General features: G+C 39.7%; 1 protein-coding gene across 2 annotated transcripts in view; it reads right to left on the minus strand.

Moving 5' to 3' along the window:
- The window catches only part of ZC3H3 (zinc finger CCCH-type containing 3), a 527107-nt gene that overhangs the window by 30065 nt on the left and 473132 nt on the right, over positions 1 to 23910 (minus strand). For both annotated transcript variants that reach the window (XM_074202952.1, XM_074202953.1), the window contains exon 10: positions 1347 to 1531. In XM_074202952.1, the coding sequence (XP_074059053.1) occupies positions 1347 to 1531 (185 nt within the window). The remainder of the gene's footprint in view (positions 1 to 1346; positions 1532 to 23910) is intronic.

Consider the following 23910-nt stretch of genomic DNA (forward strand, 5'->3'; position numbering starts at 1 on the left):
TTTTATCCAATTTCATAAGGTATTAATTAAAATAACAATAGTAATAATAATAACTAGAATTTATATAATGCTTTATTTGTAAAGTGCTGGACATGTTACCTCATTTGATCTAGTAAAGCTAGTGACAGAATTGAAATTTGAATCTAGTCTCTGACACGATGTCTCTTTGTTTAGTCCATGCTTTTGCCACTCTCTGAGAGGTGTCAAATTCAAGGACCAAACCTCCTGAGTACTGAAGTTAAAATATTAAAATATAATTGGGAAATATTTAATAAACAAAATAAAATAAAAGAGTCATTTGGTTCAGTCATTCAATGGTGTCTGACTCTTTGTGATCTCTAGACCATACTGTCCATGTGGTTTTCTTGGCAAAGATACAGGAGTGGTTTGCCATTTCCTTCTCCAGTGGATTAAAGTAAACAGGGGTTGAGTGATTTGCCTAAGGTCACACAACCAGCAATCTAAAGTCAGATGTGTAGTCAAGTCTGACTCCAAACCAGGGCTCTATCCACTCAACCACCTAGCTGCCTGACAAAATAAATACAATGCAACATAGATAATGCTCATTTGTGGTTTTCAAAGTCAATCTGGGGGTGGCTAGGTGGCATAGTGGATAGAGCACGGTCCCTGGAGTCAGGAGGACCCAAGTTCAAATCTGACCTCAGACCCAGCTATGTGACCTTGGGCAAGTCACTTAACCCTGGGCAAGTCACTTAACCCCATTGCCTTGCACAAACAAATACCCCCCACCCCCCAAAAAAACCCCTCAAAATCAATCTGCAACCTTCAGAGATCCATTTCTATGTGACTTTGTCCCTAGCCTAGAAAATCCCCTGAGTATCCAGAGGATTAATACCATTATAATTCTCTGTTGGCAGTTTTCATCAAGGTAATAGTAAGCTCTGCTAGGAAGTTCTTCTGGATATCTAACCCCAGCAATTCTGCTAATGATTTACCAAATGATTTTAAATAAATTCCTTCTCTACTTCTCTAGACCTTAGATCTGTCTCATCTGTAAAATGAGGGGACTGTAGTAGATAATAACTCAATTTTCTGAAGTGACTTTAAAATTTACTAAATTTAAAAAAAATAAAAACCCGATAGGCAGGGAGTATAAGAATTATTCTCTTGATTTTGCAGTGTCTCAGAGGAAATATCTTAGGTTATTGTTACAAAAAAAGTGACAGATTCAAGATGGTCTTAAAGCTCCTGGTTTTCAGTATGCTGATCAAGTATTCAAACTTCCTCAGGGACCCTGGGCCCTACTACTTCTGCTTGCAGAAGGGGCTGGTCATAGGGCCCTGTTCTCCTGAGTTGAGCACTGCTCTGACAACCCCCCTTTTTACCTGGAGCCAGCACTCCGCAATCTCCTCCACTTGGTGGGGGAGTCGTTGGTGTCTGAGGTCTGTGGAGGAGCAGAGCGCCTGCTGAGGCGCTTCCTGGGACGGTGAAGCAGCTGGCACTGCAGGCCTCGGGGGCAGCTCCCCTTCCGGGAAAAGTCTGGACACAGGAGCATATGCTTTTTCTTGCACTATGGAAAACAACAGCAGAAAATGAATTAGGACAATGACAAAGAGAAAGGGGTGAGGCAAGACAATGCTGAGGAAGTCGGAGGAAATGGTAGGAGCTAGAATGCACATGTCTGAAGTCCTCATGGACATGGACTTATGAAACTCTTAACCCTACTCATTCCTTCTATTTGCTCCACTCCAGGATACCACTTGGCATTCAAATACCTCTGGGAGAAGTTTCCTCTGAGCTCCCTGGTTTGTAAGACTTTATTCTCAGGCCTCACAAAATTCTTTTTAGTGCTTAATACATTTTTCATGTAATATTTAATATTTTTATAGTATATCTGTGTATCTTAACTCCCCAACAGATTGTGAGCTACACATGAGCAGGGACCATGTGTTATTTAAACTCTGTAACTTCCTCAGTGACCTATGCATACTAGGAGGGTCCTAGTAAATGTTTATTGAATTAATGAATCCCCTTGCTAGACTAAGAGCTCCACAAGGGCAGGAACTATGTCTTATTTCGCATAGCCCCACTTACTTGGCACAGGTCTCCAGGAATCTCTTAATACATATTTGTAGAAGGAAAGGCACCCCTCTACTAGACAATGTATTCCATGAATACATTTGGATAAGTTAAGGAGCCTTCTCTTAGAAAACACCCTTATTTCTGCTTTGTGCCTGTCTCACTGCCTGGTCTAGGACTCTATATGTAGTAGAACCTCAATAAAAATCTGCTGAATGAATGAGTGAGCTGCAGAAATTCTTCATTCTTGAAGAACCATAGAGTATTAAGTCCCAAGGTTAATCTGCACCGTGGGGAAGACATCAGGAGAGAATTTACTATGACCTGAAGGGGTGGGAAAAATGGGGAGGATTTAGCAGGAGTTATTTCCAAAAGATGCCCTCAAATTTGTCTAAGCCTTCTCTTATTCCCTTTTCTCTCTCATCTGACCATGAAAAAGTCTAAACTTTGGTCCTCTTTGATAGATAGAGCCTGAGGAAAGTCAAGCATGAGGAAACTGAAGACCAGACAGGTAAAGGGAACCTGCTCAAGGTCACACAGGTTGTCAGGGATAGAAAAGGTGGTATGAGAGGCAGAATTGTTCAAATTCATGTCCTCTGCTTCCAAAGTCAGTGCTTATCCAACCACAATGTCTCTAATGGAATTTGAACCCCTATCTCCCTGCAGGTAGTTCTGTCTTCATCAGGACTCTCTTTACTCAAACCTGCTCTCCATTCAGTCACAGATACGTTTTCCCTAAAATGCAGTTGGAGGGGCCCATCACCCTCCTACTCAATTAACTCCAGTGGCTCCCTATCACCTCCAGGCCCAACTACAAAATGCTGTTTGGCATTCAAACTTCCTGATTATTTTGTCCTTCAGTTCCTCCCCACTTTGTTGTAGTGATCCTGGCTTCCAGGTTGCCTTTTTTCAATCCTCTTCCCCCAACAAGACCCGCCATGCCTCAGTTTCAGGCAATTCTCTGGGGCCTCCAGGCCTCCAATGCTTTCCTTCCTCCCCTCCCCTTCCTGGCTTCCCTAGCTTTCTTTAAGTCCCAACTAAGATCGCATCTTCAACAGGCATCTATACTCAGTCCCTCTGTGAATTATTTTTTTATGTATACTGTATATGACTTACTTGTCTGTTTGCTTCTTGTCGCCCCCATTAGACCTTGAGGGTAGAGGATCTCCTGTAACTTTATCATTTGGTATAGTGCCATATAAATATATAAATATGTATTTATATAAATATATGTTTATATAAATATAAACATCATAATTGTAATAAATAATACATAATCACACACACACACACACACACACACACACACACACACACCAATGTGTGCAGGAGTCCAGGCTGCTTGGGAGAGTCAGGTCTGGCTGCTGCCAGCCTCTTACAGGGCAGGCCTCTTCCCCATCTCTCCAGCAGTAGTTAGAATTAATGGTGCTGATAGCAGTGCTAGGGGTGAGAACTGGCCGGGAAAGGGAGCTAAGGGAAAAAGCCTGGTGCCTTCTGGCTCAGTGGGCAGAGCTGTCCTTGGCACTCCTCTCTGTATTTGGGGATTCCCAGCTCTGGGGGCCTGAAGGGGATGGCATTGGCTGGTCCTGGGGGCTGCCCTGGCCCACACTGTGTCAATCACCAGGCTCTGAGAGGGAAGCTTTCCCAGATCACTTGTTCACTCCCTCCCTCCTTCCAGCCAGCACAGAACATAGCCAGTTATGAGCTGCTAATCCCTCCCATCAGCCCTGGGGATAAGTTCACTTTCTCCTGACCCTAATGCTCTTTCGAAGCCTGATAAAGAGGTGGGAGGAGGTCCCTATGACACTGTTCCTTTTCTGGGTTCCAGGCAGTTTTTAGAGACATCTTCTTGTTCTAAAGTTTATCTTATGACCTTTGTAGGACTGTTTTCTAGTCTGTAAAGTAAGAGAACTGGGCTTAATAGTTTCTATGGTTTTTTCTAACTCTAAATCCTAGGATTCCAGAGTAGAATCTGAGAAAACTTTCATGGGAATATTCCACTAAGCTTTGATTAATATGCTCTCCCAGTACTCCTGGAGGGCCTAGTGACAACAGCCTGGGTCTCTGACCACTTTGGACTGTCCATACCTGAAGAAAGGGAGGTAAAAGTGTTGATTCTCAGCTTACTCCTTTCAGTAAGCAGGGAGGCCCAATAGGAGGGGACAGAAAGGGAAGGAGGGGGGCCAGGTCGACTGAGGCCGGGGGCAATACTGGATTGAGTGCTTAGGGTTGAGCCAAGGCCTGGCTCACCCGAAACCATCCACCTGTCACAGGGTAGCTAATTATACCCAGGCTCGGCCCCATGCCAACTGGCAGGTGGCTCCCAAAAAAGGAGAAACCATGTCAGCCTAAAGGGCTTAGGCAAAGAAGAAAACAGAGCTGGTTGAGTGCTAAGCCAACCCTCTACTGAGGCAACTCTGATCACCTCGTGGGTGTGCCCTTCCAGGCTTCAGGGAACTATCTGTACAGCCCATACAGAGAGGGATCTCTGTATAAAACAAGCAAAACAATGTCTCTTTAGTACCTAGAATGAAAGGGTAGTATCTCTGATGAACTTTGGGGACAGAGTACTGGGGCTCAATTATATTACATTATGTTATAGATGGAAGAGTTTTTAGAGGTCATCTAGTTCAAGACCAGAGAGAAGTGATCTGCCCAAGATGTGAAGAATTGTGTGTAACAGGGTTAGGACAAGAATTCTAACCTTTTCCTGCTATACCACACTTCTTTTTGGGTGAAAGTTTATATCCAACACTGCTGTAAGACTTCCCATGGTAACATAACATAATGTCAGTGAAAATCAGAATTCTCTTTATCTTCTTCCCATCTCTGCTTGATGAACTTTTCCTTTTGCTTCACAACTCCTCTTCCCTGATCTTACCAGATGAAGTTTTTTTTCTCCTAAATTTCTTTTCTTTATAGTCTCCTTTGATTATCCCCCCCACGCCCCATCTCTGTGTACTGGCTGTATTATCTCTGCTAGACTATAATATCTCCTTGGTGGGAGAGGAGGTATTGTTTTATCCTCTTTATCACTGGAATCTATTACTATAGATCCCATGGTACATGAATACCAGGTATTTAACAAATGCCAGTTGAATCAACTGAATTGAACTGCAGAGGAAAGAACAATGACTGGGAATAAGACTGAGTTAGAATACTAGCTTTGCTACTCAGAACTTAGGGTAATCACCACCTCTTGATGGGCCTCAGTTTCCTCATCTGTAAAATGAGAATGAATTAAAATAAATTCTAAATTCATGATTCCATAGACTGAATTGAGAAGAGGTCAAATCTGGAACCAAGATATACTGATAGCAGTAGAAGAAAGGGGAGGGAAGGTAATTAGGAATTAGGTGTAGCTAATTAGAGAATAAAGGGTGCAAAGCAAACCGAGGGGCCAGAAAGTTGGAGACTTTATGCTTCATAGGCATGAGGAAGCTTTAGAAATTAGCGGTGGATTAAGCTTGTCAAGGGCAAGGTCCTCTGGATCTCTGATCCAAGCAAAAGTTACAATTCTGGGGACCTGCAATGGTTAGAAAGACCAATAACCCATGCAAGCTCCTTCACATATTCTGTTTAATTAGCCATTAAATGCTATATCACCATTCTGGGAGGTCCTCCTGAAATATTTCATTTCCCAGTGATTAGTCTTCTCCATGTATTTTTTTAGATTCTGTTTTTTCCCCCAAAGATTTTATTTATTTTGAGTTTTACAATTTCCTCCCCCAATCTTGCTTCCCTTCCCCAACTCCCCACAGAAGGCAATTTGCCAGTCTATACTTTGTTTCCATGGTATACATTGATCCAAATTGAATATGATGAGAGAGTAATCATATCCTTAAGGAAGAAAATTAAAGTAAAAGAGATAGTCAAATTACACAATAAGTTTTTTTTTCTAAATTGAAGGTAATAGTCTTTGTTCTTTGTTCAAATTCCACAATTCTTTCTCTGGTTTCCTCCATACGTCTATCATGTCTAGGTTTTCCTAACAGTCTATTTACCTCCTAAACTTCTTTCTTGTTTATTTTATGATTAGATTTATCTAAATCTGAGAGTGGGAGGTTGAGGTCTCCCACCATGAGAGTTTTGCTGTCTATGTCTTCCTGTATCTCTTTCAACTTCTCCTCTAAGAACCTGTAAGCTGTACCATTGGGTACATACATATTTAGTATTGAAATTACTTTATTGTCTATGGTACCTTTTAGGAGGATATAGTTTCCTTCCTTATCTCTTTTAAAGCTATCAATTTTTGCAGCTGCTTTGTCTGAGATATGGATTGCTACCCCTGCTTTTTTCACTTCAGTTGAAGCAACATATATCTTGCTGCAACCTTTTACGTTTACTCTATATGTATCTCTCTACTTCAAATGAGTTTTTTGTAAGCAGCATATTGTAGGATCCTGGTTTCTAATACACTCTGCTATTTGCTTATGTTTTAAGGGAGAGTTCAACCCATTCACATTCAAAATTATAATTACTAACTCTTTATTGCCCTCCATGCTATCTTCCCTCTGATTGTATTTTCCCTCCTTTTCTATATTATCCATATTCCCCAGTATTTTGTTTCTGAATACCACCACCTTCAGTGTTTGACTTCCTATATCCACCCCCTCCCCTTTCTTTCCCCTTTCCCTTTTTCCCTCTCTTCCTTCTGTTAGTTCCCCCTTTTCTCCCCATCCCTGTCTCCATCCCCCACCTCTTTTCCCCTTTTAATACTTGAAAGGTAAAATGTTTAAGTCAATTGAGTGTGTGTGTGTAAATTAACTTTAAGCCAAGTCTAATGAGAGCAAGATTCAGGTGTTTCTTATCTTCTCCCTTCTTCCCCTCTATTACAATAGGTCTTTTGTACCTCTTTATGTAATGAGATCTACCCCAATCAATCCCCTCCATCCTCATTTCTCTTTCCTATCCTCCTTTTTAAGAAGGTAATGTTTTTAAATCATTCTATCTGAATCACAGAAAATCATGAGTATCCATCACTTCTGGCTAAGTATATTTTCTCTAATTCTAAATAGAGTTACAATTCTTGAGCGTTATTAGAGCCTTTCTCCCAAATAGGGATATAGCCAGTTTCTTCCCATTGGATAGCAATCTCATGGCTAAGTCATGAGTGTCCATCACTTCTGGCTAAGTATATTCTCTCTAATAGAGTTACAATTCTCAAGAGTTTTAAGAATCTTTTTCCCATGCTGGGATATAGGTAATTTCATATTATTGGATAGCAATTTTTTTTCTTTACCCCCCCTTTTAACCTTTTCATGTGTCTCTTGAACCTCCTGTTTGATGTCTTAATTTTCTGTTTAGCTCTGATCTTTTCATCAGGAATTGTTGGAAGTCTCCCATTTCATGAAATGACCATCTTTTCCTCTGGAAGAGAAGGCTCAGTTTTGCCGGATAGTGGATTCTTGGCTGCATTCCAAGCTCCCTTGCTCTTCGGAATATCTCATTCCGGGCCTTTTGATCTGATCCCTTAATGTTGATGCAGCCAGGTCCTGTGTAATCCTTACTGTGGCTCCTTGGTATTTAAATTGCTTCTTTCTGGCTGCTTGTAAGATCTTCTCTTTTATCTGATAGTTCTGGAACTTGGCCACAACATTCCTTGGTGTTTTCATTTTAGGATCTCTTTCTGGAGGGGATTGATGTATTCTTTCAATAACTATTTTGCCCTCTGGTTCCATGATATCAGGACATTTTCCATCACTAAATCCTGTAATATTAAGTCCAGGTTTTTTTTTTTTCCCTCTTCAATGTTTTCAAGGAAGGCCTATAATTCTCAGGTTGCCTCTCCTCGATCTATTCTTGAGGTCAGTGGTTTTGCTGATGAGGTATTTTAAATTTTCTTCTATTTTTTTTTGGTTTTGTTTAAAGACTCGTGCTGTCTCATGAAGTCATTAGTTTCCACAGACTCCATTCTTTTTTTAAGAGAAGAATTTTCTTCATTTACCTTTTGCAATTCCTTTTCCAATTGGTCAATTCTATTTTTGTAAGAGTTTTCCATTTGACTAATTGAGGTTTTGAGGGAATTGTTTCCTTGTTGAAAGGTGTTAATTTTCTCTTCCAAATTTTCCAATTGTTTTTTAAACTCCTTCCTTATTTCTTCAAGGAAGTCTTTCTGTGCTGGAGAGCCAGTTATATTCTCCTCAGAGGTTCTAGTGTCTTTTCCTTCCAAGATTTTTTCTATGGACCCTCCTTTGCGCTGGCCTTTCTTCATTTTCCTAAGACCTTGTGTTGGCAAGGGGCTGGTTCACAGAGGTTTGGTGTTGGGATTCCTAGAGACTTTACACACTGAGTGTAAACTCTCCATCTATCCAGTAGGTGGTGCTAGAGATTTTGCTTACTGAGTGTAATATCTCCAGCTGGCCAGTAGGAGGTGATGGTTGCTTTCTCTGGAGTGGCTGTGACCTTGATTGAGGCCCTGGCTCCCTTGGCCTGGAGGGAGTGCTTGAAGCTGCTGAATACTTTTATCTTTGATCAACATGGGCTCTACCCTGAGGTGAGGTAATCACTCTCCTTATTCACAGCTGAGCTGGTTCTGCTGCTCAAACCTTAGCCTGGGGGGTAAGGTGGGTTGTAATTGTGTTTGTTCTGGGAAGAGGCTTCGGCTGAAATGAAGGTACAGACCGAGTTCCTCGGATCAGAGGAACCCAAGATTGATGTCGGCAGCTCTCCCGCACCAGAACTCTTCCTCCAACCCTGCCTGCAAGCTCCAGACAGTGCCACAACCAATGCCTCTGCTCCCTAATTGGCCTGAGCCCCTGTGACCTGATTGAGACAGTCTGGAGCTCAGGCCATCAGGCTCCTGCCCTGCCACTAACCAGGTTAATTGAGACTGATCCAGGCTCCCAGTCTCACTGGTCCAGGGCTCCAGCAGAGTCTGCCCTCTGTGCCTGGACTCACCCACGATCTCAGAAGACAGATCCTGAGTGGATGTTCCTCTCCTGGCTTTTCTTTCTGGGTTTTGTAGATCAGATTTCTGTTAAAAGGTTTGTTTCATATCATATATGAGGGGAAGATGAGGAGACCTTTAGCACTGTGCCTGTCTTTCCACCAAATTGACCAGAACTCCCTTCTCCATGTACTTCTAGAGTCTTTAATGTTTGTACTGCACAGTCAGGCCAATAGGTAATGTTCTCTTGTTTGTTGTCCACGTTTATGTCTAGTCTGTCAGATTAGATTAGGAGCCCTTCCTGAGATTACCAAGTTACACAGGACACAACTGTGGGTGAACTGATGCTATGTCTTGTATAGGGAGGAGCAGTGGGAACTGGGGTACTGGTGGCCTAAAATTTTACTGAGAACACAATGAAAAGAAGTCTTGGAAATACCAAGAAAAAAGATTTTCTTTCTGTGAAGGATTTGGGCATAGGGTAGAGTTTGGCTGGTTCATAGGTCTTCACTCCCAGCTCTGTGACTAACCTTGGGGTTAGGGATATCTTTGACATAGCTTAAGAATATGACCAAGGAACCATCCTGTCCTACTGAACTCAGGTTATCAGCTCTCCAAATTTTCTGGCTCTGGTACTCTTGCTATGTCACTACCCCATATTAACCTAGAATCTTTCCTTTTTAAATTATCACAGCCATGCCACATAGCCAAGAGAATAACTTTCATCCTGTCTGAAGGTTAGGAACATTGGGTTCCTAGGGTCATGGGCAAAAGTAACTTCTTGCATTCCCCATGGCCCGAGATAGCAGTTCAGAAAATAGTTCTTTGGATATTCCTAGAGTTAGCTGACAGTTTGATGGATGGGATTTTTACAGTTTTACTAAGTCTTTGTCCCTCCATTACAACAATTCTCATACTACGAGGGTTCACATTCAGTGAATGGATTATTTTTTAATGAAGTCTTTGTCCTTCCATTATAATTCCCATTTCTAAAGTGCTTTAAGATTTACAAAAAACTTTCCACACACAGCCCAATGGGGTGGGTAGAAAGAAGTATTATTCTAAAATTCAATACTACAAACATTTCTTAAGTATTTCCTATGTGAAGCATAGTTTATTTAAAAGAGGAAACTAGAATACAAGACAAATACCTAAGAGAGGGAGCTTGTAAGGATTAGAACAGTGATCCTTAAATCATTACATTACAGCAAGTCTCACAGCATTAACTATGTAAATTACTTAACTTCTTTGAAAGTCAGTTAAGGAAATTGAGGCTAAAAGATGGAAAATGTCCTGATCAGAATAACATGGCTGGTATTTGTTAGAGCCAAGATTTGAACTATTCTTTCATGTTGACTCTCTTGAACATCACAACATCTCTGTGAAGAAGATGCTGTACTGCACAACAGTACAGTTGTATCCATTTGACTAATGGAAAAATTGAGGCCCAAAGGTGGAGTCTTAAGATTCCTCCTTGGGCACACACTGACAAAGGAAGGACTGGTATCTACACTAGGACTACTCTCCTTCCAATATCAGTCCATGATTAGCTGAGAACCTTATCTCCTTCTGATTTGAGCAGTTGCAAGAGATATGGAAAACATTTACATTGATTTTTCTCATATCCCTTTTTTCCCTCTAATACCAAAATATTACTATTATAATTCCCTTTTTTTGGACAGGAGAAAACTGAGGCTCTGAGAAGTTAAGTGGAACCCAGAACTACAAGACAAAGAACATGTCTTAAGTATTTGCTGTGTAAAGAGCCTTACATTAAGGGATGGGGAAGACACAAAGTTTAGATAAGGTCCCTGCTCTCAAGGAGCTCACAATCTAACAAGGAGATAAAGTAAAGTAACAATAAAACTACTCTGCACTGGAGCCAGAATTATGAAGTTCAGTGCTCTTTCCATTATACCACAATGAACCTAAGTAATGCCAAGTCTAGCATCTTTGCTTTCTATATTATCCAAGTTCAAACCCAAGCTCCTGACCCTTTTGCTGTTCACTTATACTGATGGTATGTACCATCACTGCCCCAGTCATGTACTCTTGAAATCTTGATTTCAAGCTTTCTATTAACTTTTCAGATCAATGACATAGAGAGTCCTATTGATTCAAAGTCTATAAGGCCTTTTGCATCTCTTCCCTCCCTAGTTATTCCCACTGCTTCCACTTTGGTTCAGCCCCTTAACACCTCTGGTCTGTACTACAACAGCAGCCTGACCCATCTCTTTGTCTCTGTAATCTCCCACTTTGGCCACTGAAAATGCCATTATGTTCATCTGCCTTTCCTACTCCAAAACTCTCAGGGTTCTGTTATATTCCAAATAAAGCAGACATTCCTCAGTCTGGCTTGAAAGGCTCTTTATAAATTTCATTTCTTGTCATAGAACTGCAGGGTAGAGCCTCTCAGACCCTCAAAAGTAGGCTCTATGTTTCCTCCTTCAAATGGCACACTTCAGGAAGGCCAAGGCCTTCTGTCTACCCCTAGGAGCTCCTGAGGGCAAAGGTTGTCTTGTCTTGTCTTCTCTCTCTCTCATACTCAGTACTCCCTAGGGATGAATGTCTGATGCACTGTGGTCTTTCTTCCTTAGGGAGTCATCTAGAGTCCCAGAGATCAATCCCAATTCTTTCCCTTTATGGCCTAAGGTGGGCAGTATGTTCTCCATGAGAGATCAGTTTAGTGTTTTGGAACCGGAAGGGCTTTTCTCATAGGGTCTCCCAGATTGAATTCCTGTCAGAGATCTTCCTTTCCTATCCCCCAACCCCTTTAAATGTGAGGTCCTAGAAGAAGCCAATATATCTCTTCTCCTTTAGTACTTCCAAGACATCACAGATAACAACATTTGGAGCAGACAGATCCAGCTAAAACTCAGCAGATAATCTGGAGCCCAAGGCCCAGTGTAGTCAGAAGCGCTTAATGCATGTAAACCCAGCCAGTATGGATTTTATTTTATTTTTTTTTTAAAGAAAGAATTCACTTACTAATCAGTTTGTTGACTGAGGATATCTGCTTCACATTATAGAAGAAACAAATTAAGCAGCTAATATAGCGCCCGGAAAACATCTGTTATACAAAGCCAAAATTAAAGAGAAACAAAATTAAGCTCCCTTTGTGGCTGGTTTTCATACAGCTGCACTGGACTATAAAAGAGCTATCAAAGGAAGTGCCATCCCCATCCATCAGTGGAGTGTGCATGGTGGAGCTCACCAGACCCAGCCCACCAATGGGAAGTGCTTTTGGAGAAGAAAATCCAGAAACTCACAGAAGTTACAGCTCCAACTGAACTCCCAAACTGGTGAGAGAGCTAGAGGCTGCACCAATGAGCAATGACAACGGCAAGGCTAGTGAGGAGAGCGGCTCCATTACTGACTGAATGAGTGGGCAGGCAGATGCTTACCCAGCAAGCTCTGGACCAGAAACCTATGTGGGCACAATGGGTTCTTAGCTGATTCCAGGAAATGGTGATATCAGGTGAAATGATGCAAATAGGGCAGTTAAAACAATAAACGATGTTACATTCAGAACATCAGAGCTTCATTTATGACTTTGTGGTAGAGTTTAGCTTGGATGCATTAATAACAACAATAACTGGAAATTTCCCTTTTCTGTACAACAGCAGACTTTCTGCAGTGCTTCTGTAGTGCTTCAAGGTTTACAAAGTGCTTTCCTTATCAACTACCACAGAGGATTATTCCCATTTAATAAGGAAGGAGACTGAAGCTTAGAGATCAAAGTCACACAGTTAGTTAAGTGTTAGAGTAAGGATATAAACCCAGGTCTTCCAAGTTCCACACTCTTTCTGCTACAAAGTGGCTTTGTTAGGGGATGAACATGTTAGGTGGCTGAGCCAGTCAATGTAATGGGGAAGGAAAAATGGGAGATACCCAGGCCCATTCTCAGATTTCGTTTGGATGTCAAATAAATGAGGTGTTAATAAATAATAATCTAATAAATAAGTAACAAATCCTCCTAATCCCACCTCTGCCCTACACTAGGGAAAGTAGTATTTTTTTAGAATTCCTATCTCAGACCTTATGGGTTGCTGACATCAGAAATATTTTAAACTTACAATAGCAGAATTTCCAGGCACAGAGGCTAAAGTGCTTCTATTATATCCTTCACAAACAATCCTCTGAAGACATGGTTCCAAAATCCTATCACTGAAGTCTTGTTTCCTTCTTTTGGACTGGCTCTTTTCTTTCAATGGGTCTATCACTTGACTCACTCTAAATATTAGGTCTCTGTTAAAGCAATCTATTAAAGATTCTATAAAATCTATTAAGATTACCTTAGCCTTTTTAGTTGTAATGTCATACAGTTGACTCACTTTGAGTTTCCTGTTCAGTTAAACTTCAATTTTTTTTCACATGTACTATAGTATAGAACCTCATACCACATACTAGAATAAATTCCAAATAGCTAAGTAATCTGCAAATATTGCATCATAAAAATTATGAGGTGACACCTATATTATGGATTGTATCTTCTATAACTATAACTGGGAGAAGAATTCATTGACTCTACAAGAGATAGAATAGATTATAAAAGATTAAACAGAAAATATTGATTAAATAAATTTATGAGTTTATGCACGGATAATATGTATCAACATAGCTAAGAGTAAAAAGAAAAAAATATGAACTGGGGAATAAAAATTCCTTTGCCTCAAACATCTCTGATAAGATTCTGAAATCCAAAATCTATAGGGAACTGATACAAATCTAGTAAGATATAACACAATATATAAGTGGTCAAAAGATACAGTATGCAAAAAGAACTAGGATTTACCCATATTATGCATCTCCCTGCCTGAACTCAAGCAGCTGATCCCTTTATCCAAGTCACTGACACAAATGTTGAATGTAACATACCTACAGACTGAGCCTGCTGAACATCACCAAACACTCCCCCTTGAGTTGATGTAGATCATACTTTTCAAGTATCATTATTCAAATTTTGATGAATATCCAGACCATATTTTTCAGTACTTTTCCATAAAAATGTGATAACTAAATTTTTTGCAATTATCAAGATACTATTTACATTATTCCCCTAATTTATTTGAAGAATAGATTATGCCTAAGATCTTTTCTGATTCTGAAATTATATGATTATGTAAGAGGAAATTGGTTTGGAATATTTTGGTTTTAGATAAGCTGGTTCGTGGTGATCACAAACTATATGTTTAATAAATGTCATAGAATTTAGCTAGGGATAACTGACAAAGTTATCTCAGGTTGTTCTGTATAAATTGGCTCTCTCTCTCCTCCCCTTCAGAGGGTATAGTCTTGGTCAAAAAAATTAATTTTGAGGTTCACCTGAGCAAAACTATTACACAGGAAGGTAAATTTGCTTTTAATCATTTTGTCTGTTCTGCAGAGTATCAAGGGTCTTTTGGTTCTTTGGGTTTCATCTATTGGCGGTTTTACATTCAGCACCATATCCCTACATCTTTAGTTCAGGGCAGATCATTGAGAGCTAGGTGGACAACTTTAGTCCCTGTCTTCAGTAGAATATGATTTCCCCACAAGTTTAAGTGTCATGCTTCAAAAAGATGTCATCAAGAAACACAAGAATTGGGGCGGCTAGGTGGTGCAGTGGATAGAGCACTTTTACATCCTGTTATCCTTACTGCCACCAGATGTCCAGACAAAGAATCTTCAGGGGCAGTTAGGTGGCACAGTGGATAGAGCACCAGCCCTGCAGTCAGGAGTACCTGAGTTCAAATCTGGCCTCAGACACTTAATAATTACCTAGCTGTGAGGCCTTGGGCAAGCCACTTAACCCCAATGCCTCACAAAAAAAATACAAAACAAACCCTAAAAAAAAAAAAAAAGAAAAAAGAATCTTCACAGCCCACTACCTGCCCCAGGGCTCATTAGAAATACTGAGGATTGCAGTTACAGCAATAATGTAGTATGGACTTTGGAGGCAGAAGCCCTGGATTATAGTCTTTCTTTAGGTAAGTCACTCAACTTCTGAATTTCAGCCTCTTTATCTGTGAAATTTACATTGTAAAGAAAGCTCTTAGTAAACTATCAAGGATTATAGAAACGGTTTCAATTATTAGAAGAGTTAAAGGCTCAGAATCCTGTAGAAACAAGGTGCTAAATTGTAGTGCTGGTGAAGTTGTCTGGCCAGTGATGATGGTCTTTATGCTTTATCAATCAGTCAGACAATAAATATTTATTAAGTACCTACTATATTCTAGACAATGTACTAAATGCTTGGGATCTCTGCCCTTGAGGAGATCATAATCTATTTGGAAGGACAATATGCAAACAACTATTTTTCAAAAATCTATATATACAGGCTATAATTGAGAGAATTGGAAAAGCCTCATGAGAAGGAGGGATTTAAACTGGAATTTGGGGAAACTAGGAGTCAGAGATGAGGAAGGATATTGTTTGGTGAAGCTGGAGAGAGGAATGGTGGGCCTGGAGGCAGGAAGACCTGGAAGCCTCAGACACATACTAGCTGGGTAACTGGCCAAGTCACTTACCCTTGGTTTGCCTTGGTTTTCTCATCTGTAAAATGTGGGTATTAATAGTATCGACCTTCCAGGGTTGTTGTAAAGATCAGAAGATAAGGGTAAAGTCTTGAGCACAGTGCCATCATTACACTAGGATGTTGGCTGTGTCAGAGGAGAGATGTCATGAAGGCAAAACCAAGAAGGCTTGGCCACAGAGTATATATGGAGGTGGGGGTGGGTGAGATTTAATGAAGAACTGAGGAGAAAGCCAGAGTATGAGCCTGGGAGGCTAGGAAGATAGTCCTAGACAGTAACCAAGAAGTTTGGAAGGGGAGGGGTTTCATTTTTGGATATGTTGAGTCTAGGAAATATTAAGTTTGAGACATCTAATGGGCAGCTGGAGATGTAAGACTGGAGGTCAGGAGAGAAGCTAGAAACGGACAAATAGATGTGAGAATCACCAGTATAGAGATGATAATTGAATCCAGGAGAGATCACAAGTTGATTCTAATCTAGTTTTCTTTAGTCATCTTATGTGGCCTGGCCAAGGTATGTGGCATGATCTAATTCCTAATGTCAGGGCGACGTAAAAGGTGGCTGCTTCTTCTTGGCCCATGTACTTTATTTCCAGGCCGTATTGATTTTTTTGAGATTAGTCCATTGGTGGATTATAATTAGCAGCTCATCCTCATATCTGATATTTCAGTGGACCTGATGCTTTGCTTGCTTGAATCATCAAAGGACATTTGACATTCCTACATTTATGACTATTTATTTCAACCTTTATAGATGAATTAACTTTGTCAACAACTGGACTGTTGGAGTCCATAGGCACCCTGTTTATTTACTGGTAGCATAAGAAGGCACATAGCATGGGTCTTGCCTATTAAGAGTCAAAAAACTAGAGATTAATTCTTGCCTAAACCATCACCACCATCACCACCCTTCCTCTTTTAGGAATCACACTTGCCAATCAATCTCCTGCACTTAAGTTCAACATGGACCATGCTGGGGTTCTATGTAAGGAAATGTGGGTAACCCTGTGAATATTATGGGATACCAACATAGCAAGCACAGATATTCCCACAACTTAGCAATTGTCTTTGCTGGGGAAATGAAAGATGCTCCTCAGTTCTAAGTTCTTTTCTCTTCACCTCTGTCTGGATCAGTTCAGTACAATTCCAACCTCCAACTATCTCTTAGAATAGAATAAAATAACCTACATTCTGGAGACCTCGCTCTGTACCCCACTGCATTTCCAGAAAGGATCTTAAGTAGTGGCTAAGGGAAAAAAGAAGGGGAAGCTAGAGCAGGCTACCTCTGATGATGGTTTAATGATTAAGTGATAGGGTATAAGGCAGGGGATATAGAGCTACAATAATACCTTGATATTGGGCATTAGAGTCAGAAAGATACCTCACTCAAAGTAGGAGTTCCTGAAGGTCAATTATGATGGTTGTTTCCTATCCTTTCTGATCTGAATTGGTCTCTGCAACTGCCCAAGGGATTTTTGTAATAGCTTCCTAATCAATCAGCCCATTTCCCCTTTTGTTCATCCGATATCATCCTATACCAGAATGCTACATTCTGAAAGTCCAATTATGGAAAGGCAGTTTAGCATAATGGAAAGAGCACTGTTTTTATAGTCAGGAAACCCAGGTTAGAATTTGCCTTGCAAAAATCCAAAAACATAAAAATAAAAAAAAAATAAAAGCATAATGGGAGGCTACAGGAAGTGGTGAGTGACCCATCATGGGTAGTATTCAAGTGGAAACTGGATGATCAATTATCAGGGATGTCACTCTAGCTGATTTCAAGTTTCGAAGGAAGTACTTTTGAATTATGTCCTCAGGACTCTCAAGCTGCATAATTCTATTCAAAATATGAGTACACAGGATTGTTAAAACATTGTGAGAAGCAGAATATCCCATAAAAATAGCAGGTTTGAAGAAATAAAAAAAAGTTAAGAGCCAAGTATGTAGTGCTTTAGACCAAAGGTATCAAACATATAACCAACAACAATCCCGATGCAGTTTGAACTAGGTTAAAAGGTAGTTTCCTGATAGTCATAAGCTGACACATTAATAAAAATATGTTTATATACTTCAATCTATAAATATACTACATATATACATGCATAAAAATATAAAAACATGTGTGGTTTTCTAAGTCAAGTGACCTGCAGGATCTTTGTGCATGGTTTAGTAGTCCCATTTCTACCTAAGATTGACACCACTGGCTTTATATTCTGCAAGATAATTCCTTCTAAATGTTCAAAAATCAGATTTTTTTCCTATTTTTTTTATTAACCATAGATTTCTTAAATTAGATAAAAGACTGTTTCTTTGTTCTTAAGAGCCTAATTTTATGCTTAACATGCAGCCACAGATCATTCTGCTTCCTTTCCACCCCAACTTCTGTCATGATTCTTGGTGATTTGATCCTCTCAAGTAAACTTGTTCCCCAAATAATCTATCTTAACTCCTGTGATCAGTACTTTCATTCTACCTGGACATATAGGTATTTCATCATTATTCATAAGTGTTTAACTAGTAGGAACTAGAATTCTGAAATTCCTCTGGCCATACTCTCATCCTTTCACCTTTCCCTGTATATTCCCCTTCCTAAATCTATTTTGTATTCTCATGGAACCTCCAAACCTCCTAGTTCTTCCTGACCACCCAGGGATCACCCAGTGTCTATGCCTTTTCTTCTCTTCCGAATCTCATGCTATAGTTAAAGTATTCAACTTTACATTATCTTCTGCCCTAGGATCATTTGCCTCTTTGTCCTACTGATGCTCATTGGCCTTACTTTTCCTCAAACAAGAAACTTCATCTCCCAACTCCAGACATTTTCAAAGGCTCTGCTCCATGCATGGAACTCTCTTCCTTACTCTCTTTCCTTGGCTTCCTTGAAATCCTAGTTAAAATCTCACCTATTACAAGAAACATTTCCTGCCCCCTCTTAACTCCCCTCCACTGATTATTTCCAATTTATCCTACGCCTATCTTGAATGCCCATAGTAGTTTTCCTGTTGGCTCCCCCATTAGACTGTAAGCTCCCTGAGAGCAGGGACTGTTTTTCACTGTTATTTGTATTATTAGTACAGTGCCCAGACATAGTAGTAGGTGCTTAATAAATGCTTTGTTGATGGAAAAAAATCAAAAGAATTTGAGAGTTTGAAGGGAACTCATCAACAATTTAATCCAACCCAAACATGAAATGAATTCATCCCCACTTTGGGTCATCTAATAGGCAACCATTCAGCTTCTGCTTGAAGACCTCCACAAGAAGGAATCCTACTGTTTGCCCCACTCCCCAACTCAATAAACTCCAGTGGTTCCTTGTTACCTTTAGAATTTAAAGCCCTTTGCATCTGATTTCTTTCTACTTTTTCAGTTTCTTTACACTTTGCTCTTCTCCAGCTACACTGGCTTCCTTGTATACATCACATTGCATTATCTGCCGACTGTGCCTTCTCACTGTTCTTTCTCTCAACTCCTGGCTTCTTTAAAGACTTAACTCAAATCCCACCTTCTGTTGTTACTATCTTCTAAGATTGTCTTCCATTTGTACTCATTTAGCTTATATATAAACACACACACACACACACACACACACACACACATATATGTATATGGGGAGAGAGAGACACAGACAGACAAATATGACAGTTAATTTTTAAATTGTCTAGCCCAGTAGACTGGGAGCTTCTGGAGGGCAAAGGTCATATTTTTCCCCTTTCTTTGTATCTTTATACCACGTGCCTGGCACATAGTGAATAATTAAGAAATACCTGTTCTCTCACTTTTGAGGTGGCCTATGAATGCTATCTTTTAATGAAAATAATCAGGTTAGAGTACTAGATGATTATTTCTGGTCATATAACCAAGCCAAGTCAGTTATTCCTTCTCCAAGAGATTGTTTTATCCAGTCCAAATAAGAGCTCCCATCAAATAGCTCAGGTTGCCTCTGAACAAGGAAACAGCTGGGACAGATTTTCTTATATAGCAAAGCAGCTACATACCTGTCTTTCCCCTTAAGTTTTCTCTCTTGAACTAGAGGTCTGTGGGGAAGGAAACATTTCTGAGAAGCTTCACTTCTCTAAAGCTTTAGGTGGCACTAAAGGGCAGTACTGGAAACTCCAGACTGGATTTAGCTATTCAAGTCTGACATTACTAAATCCTTAGGTGAGGAGATTGTACTTGCTGATGGTTTCTTCTCTCTCCTCTCTCTCTCTCTTCTCTCTTTTTTTTGGGGGGGGGTTGCAAGGCAGTGGGGGTTAAGTATTTATCCAAGGTCATACAGCTAGGTAATTAAGTGGCTGAGGCCAAATTTGAACTCAGGTCCACCTGACTCCAGGGCCAGTGCTCTATTCACTGTGACACCTAGCTGCCCCCCTTGATGGTTTCTTAAAAACATGTGAAACACACTTTTTCTGACTCTTTATGTTTTAATAACACATTTTCCTTCTTCAGTCTTAGTCTCCTATACCTTATTCCCCCATTTCCCTACTCTACCCATTGAGAAAGCAAGAAAAACAAAACCCCTTACAAATAATGTCTAATCAAACTATTTCTGCTTTTGCCAGAAATGATTCAATGTGCAGTGCTTCAGAGTGCTTCAATTCTTTATCTGGAAGTAGATATGATGTTTCATCATGAGTTCTCTGGAATTATGGTTAGCTCCACTGTATAGATCAGTATTCCTAAGTCTTTCAAAGTCTCGCTTTCAGTTTCCTAAGTCTTTTTATTATATAAATTATTCTCCTGATTCTCATTTCATTCTGTATCTGTTCATGCAAGTCTTCCTGGGTTTTTCCTAAAAGCACATGCTGTCATTTCCAACTCTAATCTTAAATTTCATCACATATCTTGTTTATTTCTCAACTGATGCCCCCACCCCCGAGTTTCCAATTCTTTACCACCATTTAAAAAGCTGCTATAAATATTTTTTGTACATACAGATTCTTTTCCTCTGTCTTTAATCTCTTTTTGGGTATAGACCTACTGAAAGTGAGGGCATGTGTTGCTTAAAGCTGTAGAATTAGAGCTCCATATTGCTTCCCAGAATGGCTGGGTCAATTTATAGCTCTACCAAGAATACACTCATGTACTTGTTTTTCCATAGCTCTTTCTAACCTTCCTTTCAAAAAAGTTATTTATTTATTTAAGGCAATGGGGTTAAGTGACATATCCAAGGTCACACAGCTAGGCAATCATTAAGTGTCTGAGGCTGCATTTGAACTCAGGTCCTCATGACTCCATGGCAGATGTTCTATCCACTGCACCACCTAGCTGTCCCTTTCCTTTTTTTTAAAATCAATTCTATCAGTCTGATGCTTGTGAGTGGTGTCTCTGAGTTGCTTTAATTTGTATTTCTCTCATTATTAATGATTTCAATGAACAAATATTTTTAAGTGTCTCCTAGGGGTCAGGCACTGTGGTAAGCATTGGTGACAAAAAAGGTGAGTATACCTATAATTGTTAGGAGTTTTTCTTGTTATCAAGCCTTACTTAGCCCATTTGCCACTTCTACCCATTGCTTCTGAGTTTATCCTTTGGGGTCAAATTGAACAAATCAAATCCTTTCTCCAGAATCCTTCAAATATAGAACATAGCTGTAATCTTAAGATTCAATCCAGTGCTCTAGTCTGTCATGATTCTTTTGGATGCTCACTTGCTCATTCTGTGTTAGCTATCCCCTTAGCTTTGAGTTAGCTGCAGAAATGATGAGCATTCTGTCCATCAATTGGGGAATGGCTGAACAAATTGTGGTATATATAAATTGTATAATTTATACAATAAAATTCTATTAGAAACCAGGAGGGATGGGAATTCAGAGAAGCCTTGGAAGGATTTTCATGAACTGATGCTGAGCGAGATGAGCAGAACCGGAAGAGCATTGCACACCATAACAGCAACATGGGATTGATGATCAATCTTAATGGACTTGCTCATTCCATCAGTGTGACAATTCTGGGATATCTGTGATGGAGAATAGCATCTGTATCCAGAGAAAGAATTGTGGAGTTTGAATAAAGACTATTACCTTTAATTAAGAAAGTGTTATCTTATTATATAATTTTGTCATCTTTTATATTTTATTTTTTTTTTGAAAAGCATGTAAGCAATGTAAAGACCATCAGACTACCTGGAGGGGAGGAAGCGAGATTAGGGGAAAAATTGTAAACTTCAAAAATAAATAAGTAAAAATGATGAGTATTTTCACTGACAAAAATGTTAAAACAGCACAGGGCCCAGAACACAGATCCCTAGGGTCTTCTGCTGAAGATCTCCTGCCATGGTGACACCAAGTCTGTGATTATATTATTATTTAATCCATATCATTTCTACAAGCATAGTACAAGATATTTCATTAGAATCTTTCCTAAAAACCCAGTTACATTATTTCCATAGTATTACCTCATCTAAAAAGATAATGAAGTTAGGCAGGACCTAATGTTAGTGCAGTCAAGCTGACTCTTTGTAATCACTGCTTTCCTTTCTAGATGTTTACCAATCATACTTTTAATGCCTGGCACATAGCTGCTTAATAGATATTTGTTGATTTAGTTTATTCTAGAATTTTCCAAGGAGTTGAAGCCAGCCTTATATAATAATAAACAAATATTACCTCCTTCTATCCTTACAACAAATATAAGGTGGGTGCTATTATTATCCATTTTACAGATGAAGAAAATGAGACAAATAGTGATTAAATGACTTGCCCAGAGTCACACATAGCCAGTAAATGTTTGAGAATCTGAACTCAGGTCTTCCTGACTCTAAGTCTACTGTTCTATTTACTTTGTGACCAGCTGCCTATAGACTCTGCACACACTTTTCTTCCCTTTTTTGAAAACTTGATCAATATTTGCCCTTCTCCAATTTTGTGGTGAAGCTTCCATTTTCCAAGGTCTTTCAAATATAAGTAAGTGGTAATGGCCCAACAATTGTGTATTCACCCTGAACTAGAATTTATTTGGGTCAGGTGACTTGAATTCATCAAGGGCAGCAAGATGCTCTCTTACATGTCCTTTTTTTACCTTGGGTCATTTCCAGTATAAGATTATTCTCCGTGGCAGAGAAAACAGAAATTAAGTGCTGAGCTGCTCTGTTGTCACCCATCCCAAGTAAACAGTCCTATCCCACTCAACCTTTGAGTCATCATTTTCTCTTAACAGAGAAAATAAAAAAATAAAATGATAAATAAAATAAAAAATAAAAAAAATCATGACTTCTCTCAAAAGCCTCAGTTCATTCTGAGGGCTAACATTCCTCATTCTGATTTTACAGGAGCATGTCACACTATTATATTAATCTTTTATTACTTGTCAGAAGTCTTAAAAGTTTTAACAAGTGAATAAGAGAAGCCAATGCCCAATTTTCTTATCTATAAAATAATGGGGGTGTTTGGATGATCTCTAAGGTCTCTTAATCCTCTTCCCCGCCCCCCCCTTAATCCTCTAATTAAATTTTATGACTGTGCAGACTCTAGGTAAGAGAAATAAATACTAGTGTATTTATCATAATAATTTTGTTTGATTACTTATTAGGTTTTTGTGGTTTGCCCTTTGTTCTTTCAGAAGACCATGACATCAGGGAGATGATGCCATGATAATGCATGTGAATTGGATTTGAGTGAAGGGGTGCTGTGCTAAGTCACCAGCCTGATTGCCTCCTCTGAAGTCATCTGGGTCCAGTGGTGAGATGGGAATCAGGATGACTGACTGGAGATGGCCTTGGATGCGAGGCAGTCAGGGTTAAGTAACTTGCCCAAGGTCACATAGCTAGTAGTTGTCATGTGTCTGAGGGTGGATTTGAACTCCCATCCTCCTGACTCCAAAAGCAGTGTTTTATCCACTGCGCCACCTAGCTGCCCTTACTGGTTCCACACTGCTCCATGATAACTCATTTACTCTTCCTTGATCAGACTCCCTGCAACCCTCCTCAGTATCTGATTCAAATCTTTTTGTCTCTCCTCGGGCCTCCCTTATCACTTTCTCACTCTAAGGAGAGGGTCTCATTTCAGACTTGATGGCCCTAATTCATTAAATCTCATCTCTCCTTCTTTAACCTTGCAGGAAAAGATGTTCTTCTCCTTGTTAAGGCCAAGCCCTCTACTTAAACCTCCAGATTCCCAAATCCCTTTCTGTACTGCTGCCTTCTCTACTATCTAAAATATATATTCACAACATTTCCTCCTTAAAAAATTTTCACTTGGTTTCAAGTGATTCCCTCAAACTGTCTTATAATTTCTCTTCCTTTTCACAAACTTCTATAAAAAATCATCTACATTTGTTACCTCCTCTTTGTCATATCACACCCACTCCTCAAAGTTGGGCTTCTGAAGCTCCTCTCTTCCAAATGGTTTCTTTGTGATTATCAATAATTTCTTAATTGAAAAATGATCCAGCCTTTTCTCAGTCTTCACCCTCCTTAACCTTATTATAACTTCTGAACTTGTTGACCACACTCTCCCTCCTAGAAACAAGTT

Source organism: Macrotis lagotis, chromosome X (genome assembly GCF_037893015.1).
Source record: "Macrotis lagotis isolate mMagLag1 chromosome X, bilby.v1.9.chrom.fasta, whole genome shotgun sequence".
NCBI lineage: Eukaryota > Metazoa > Chordata > Mammalia > Peramelemorphia > Peramelidae > Macrotis > Macrotis lagotis.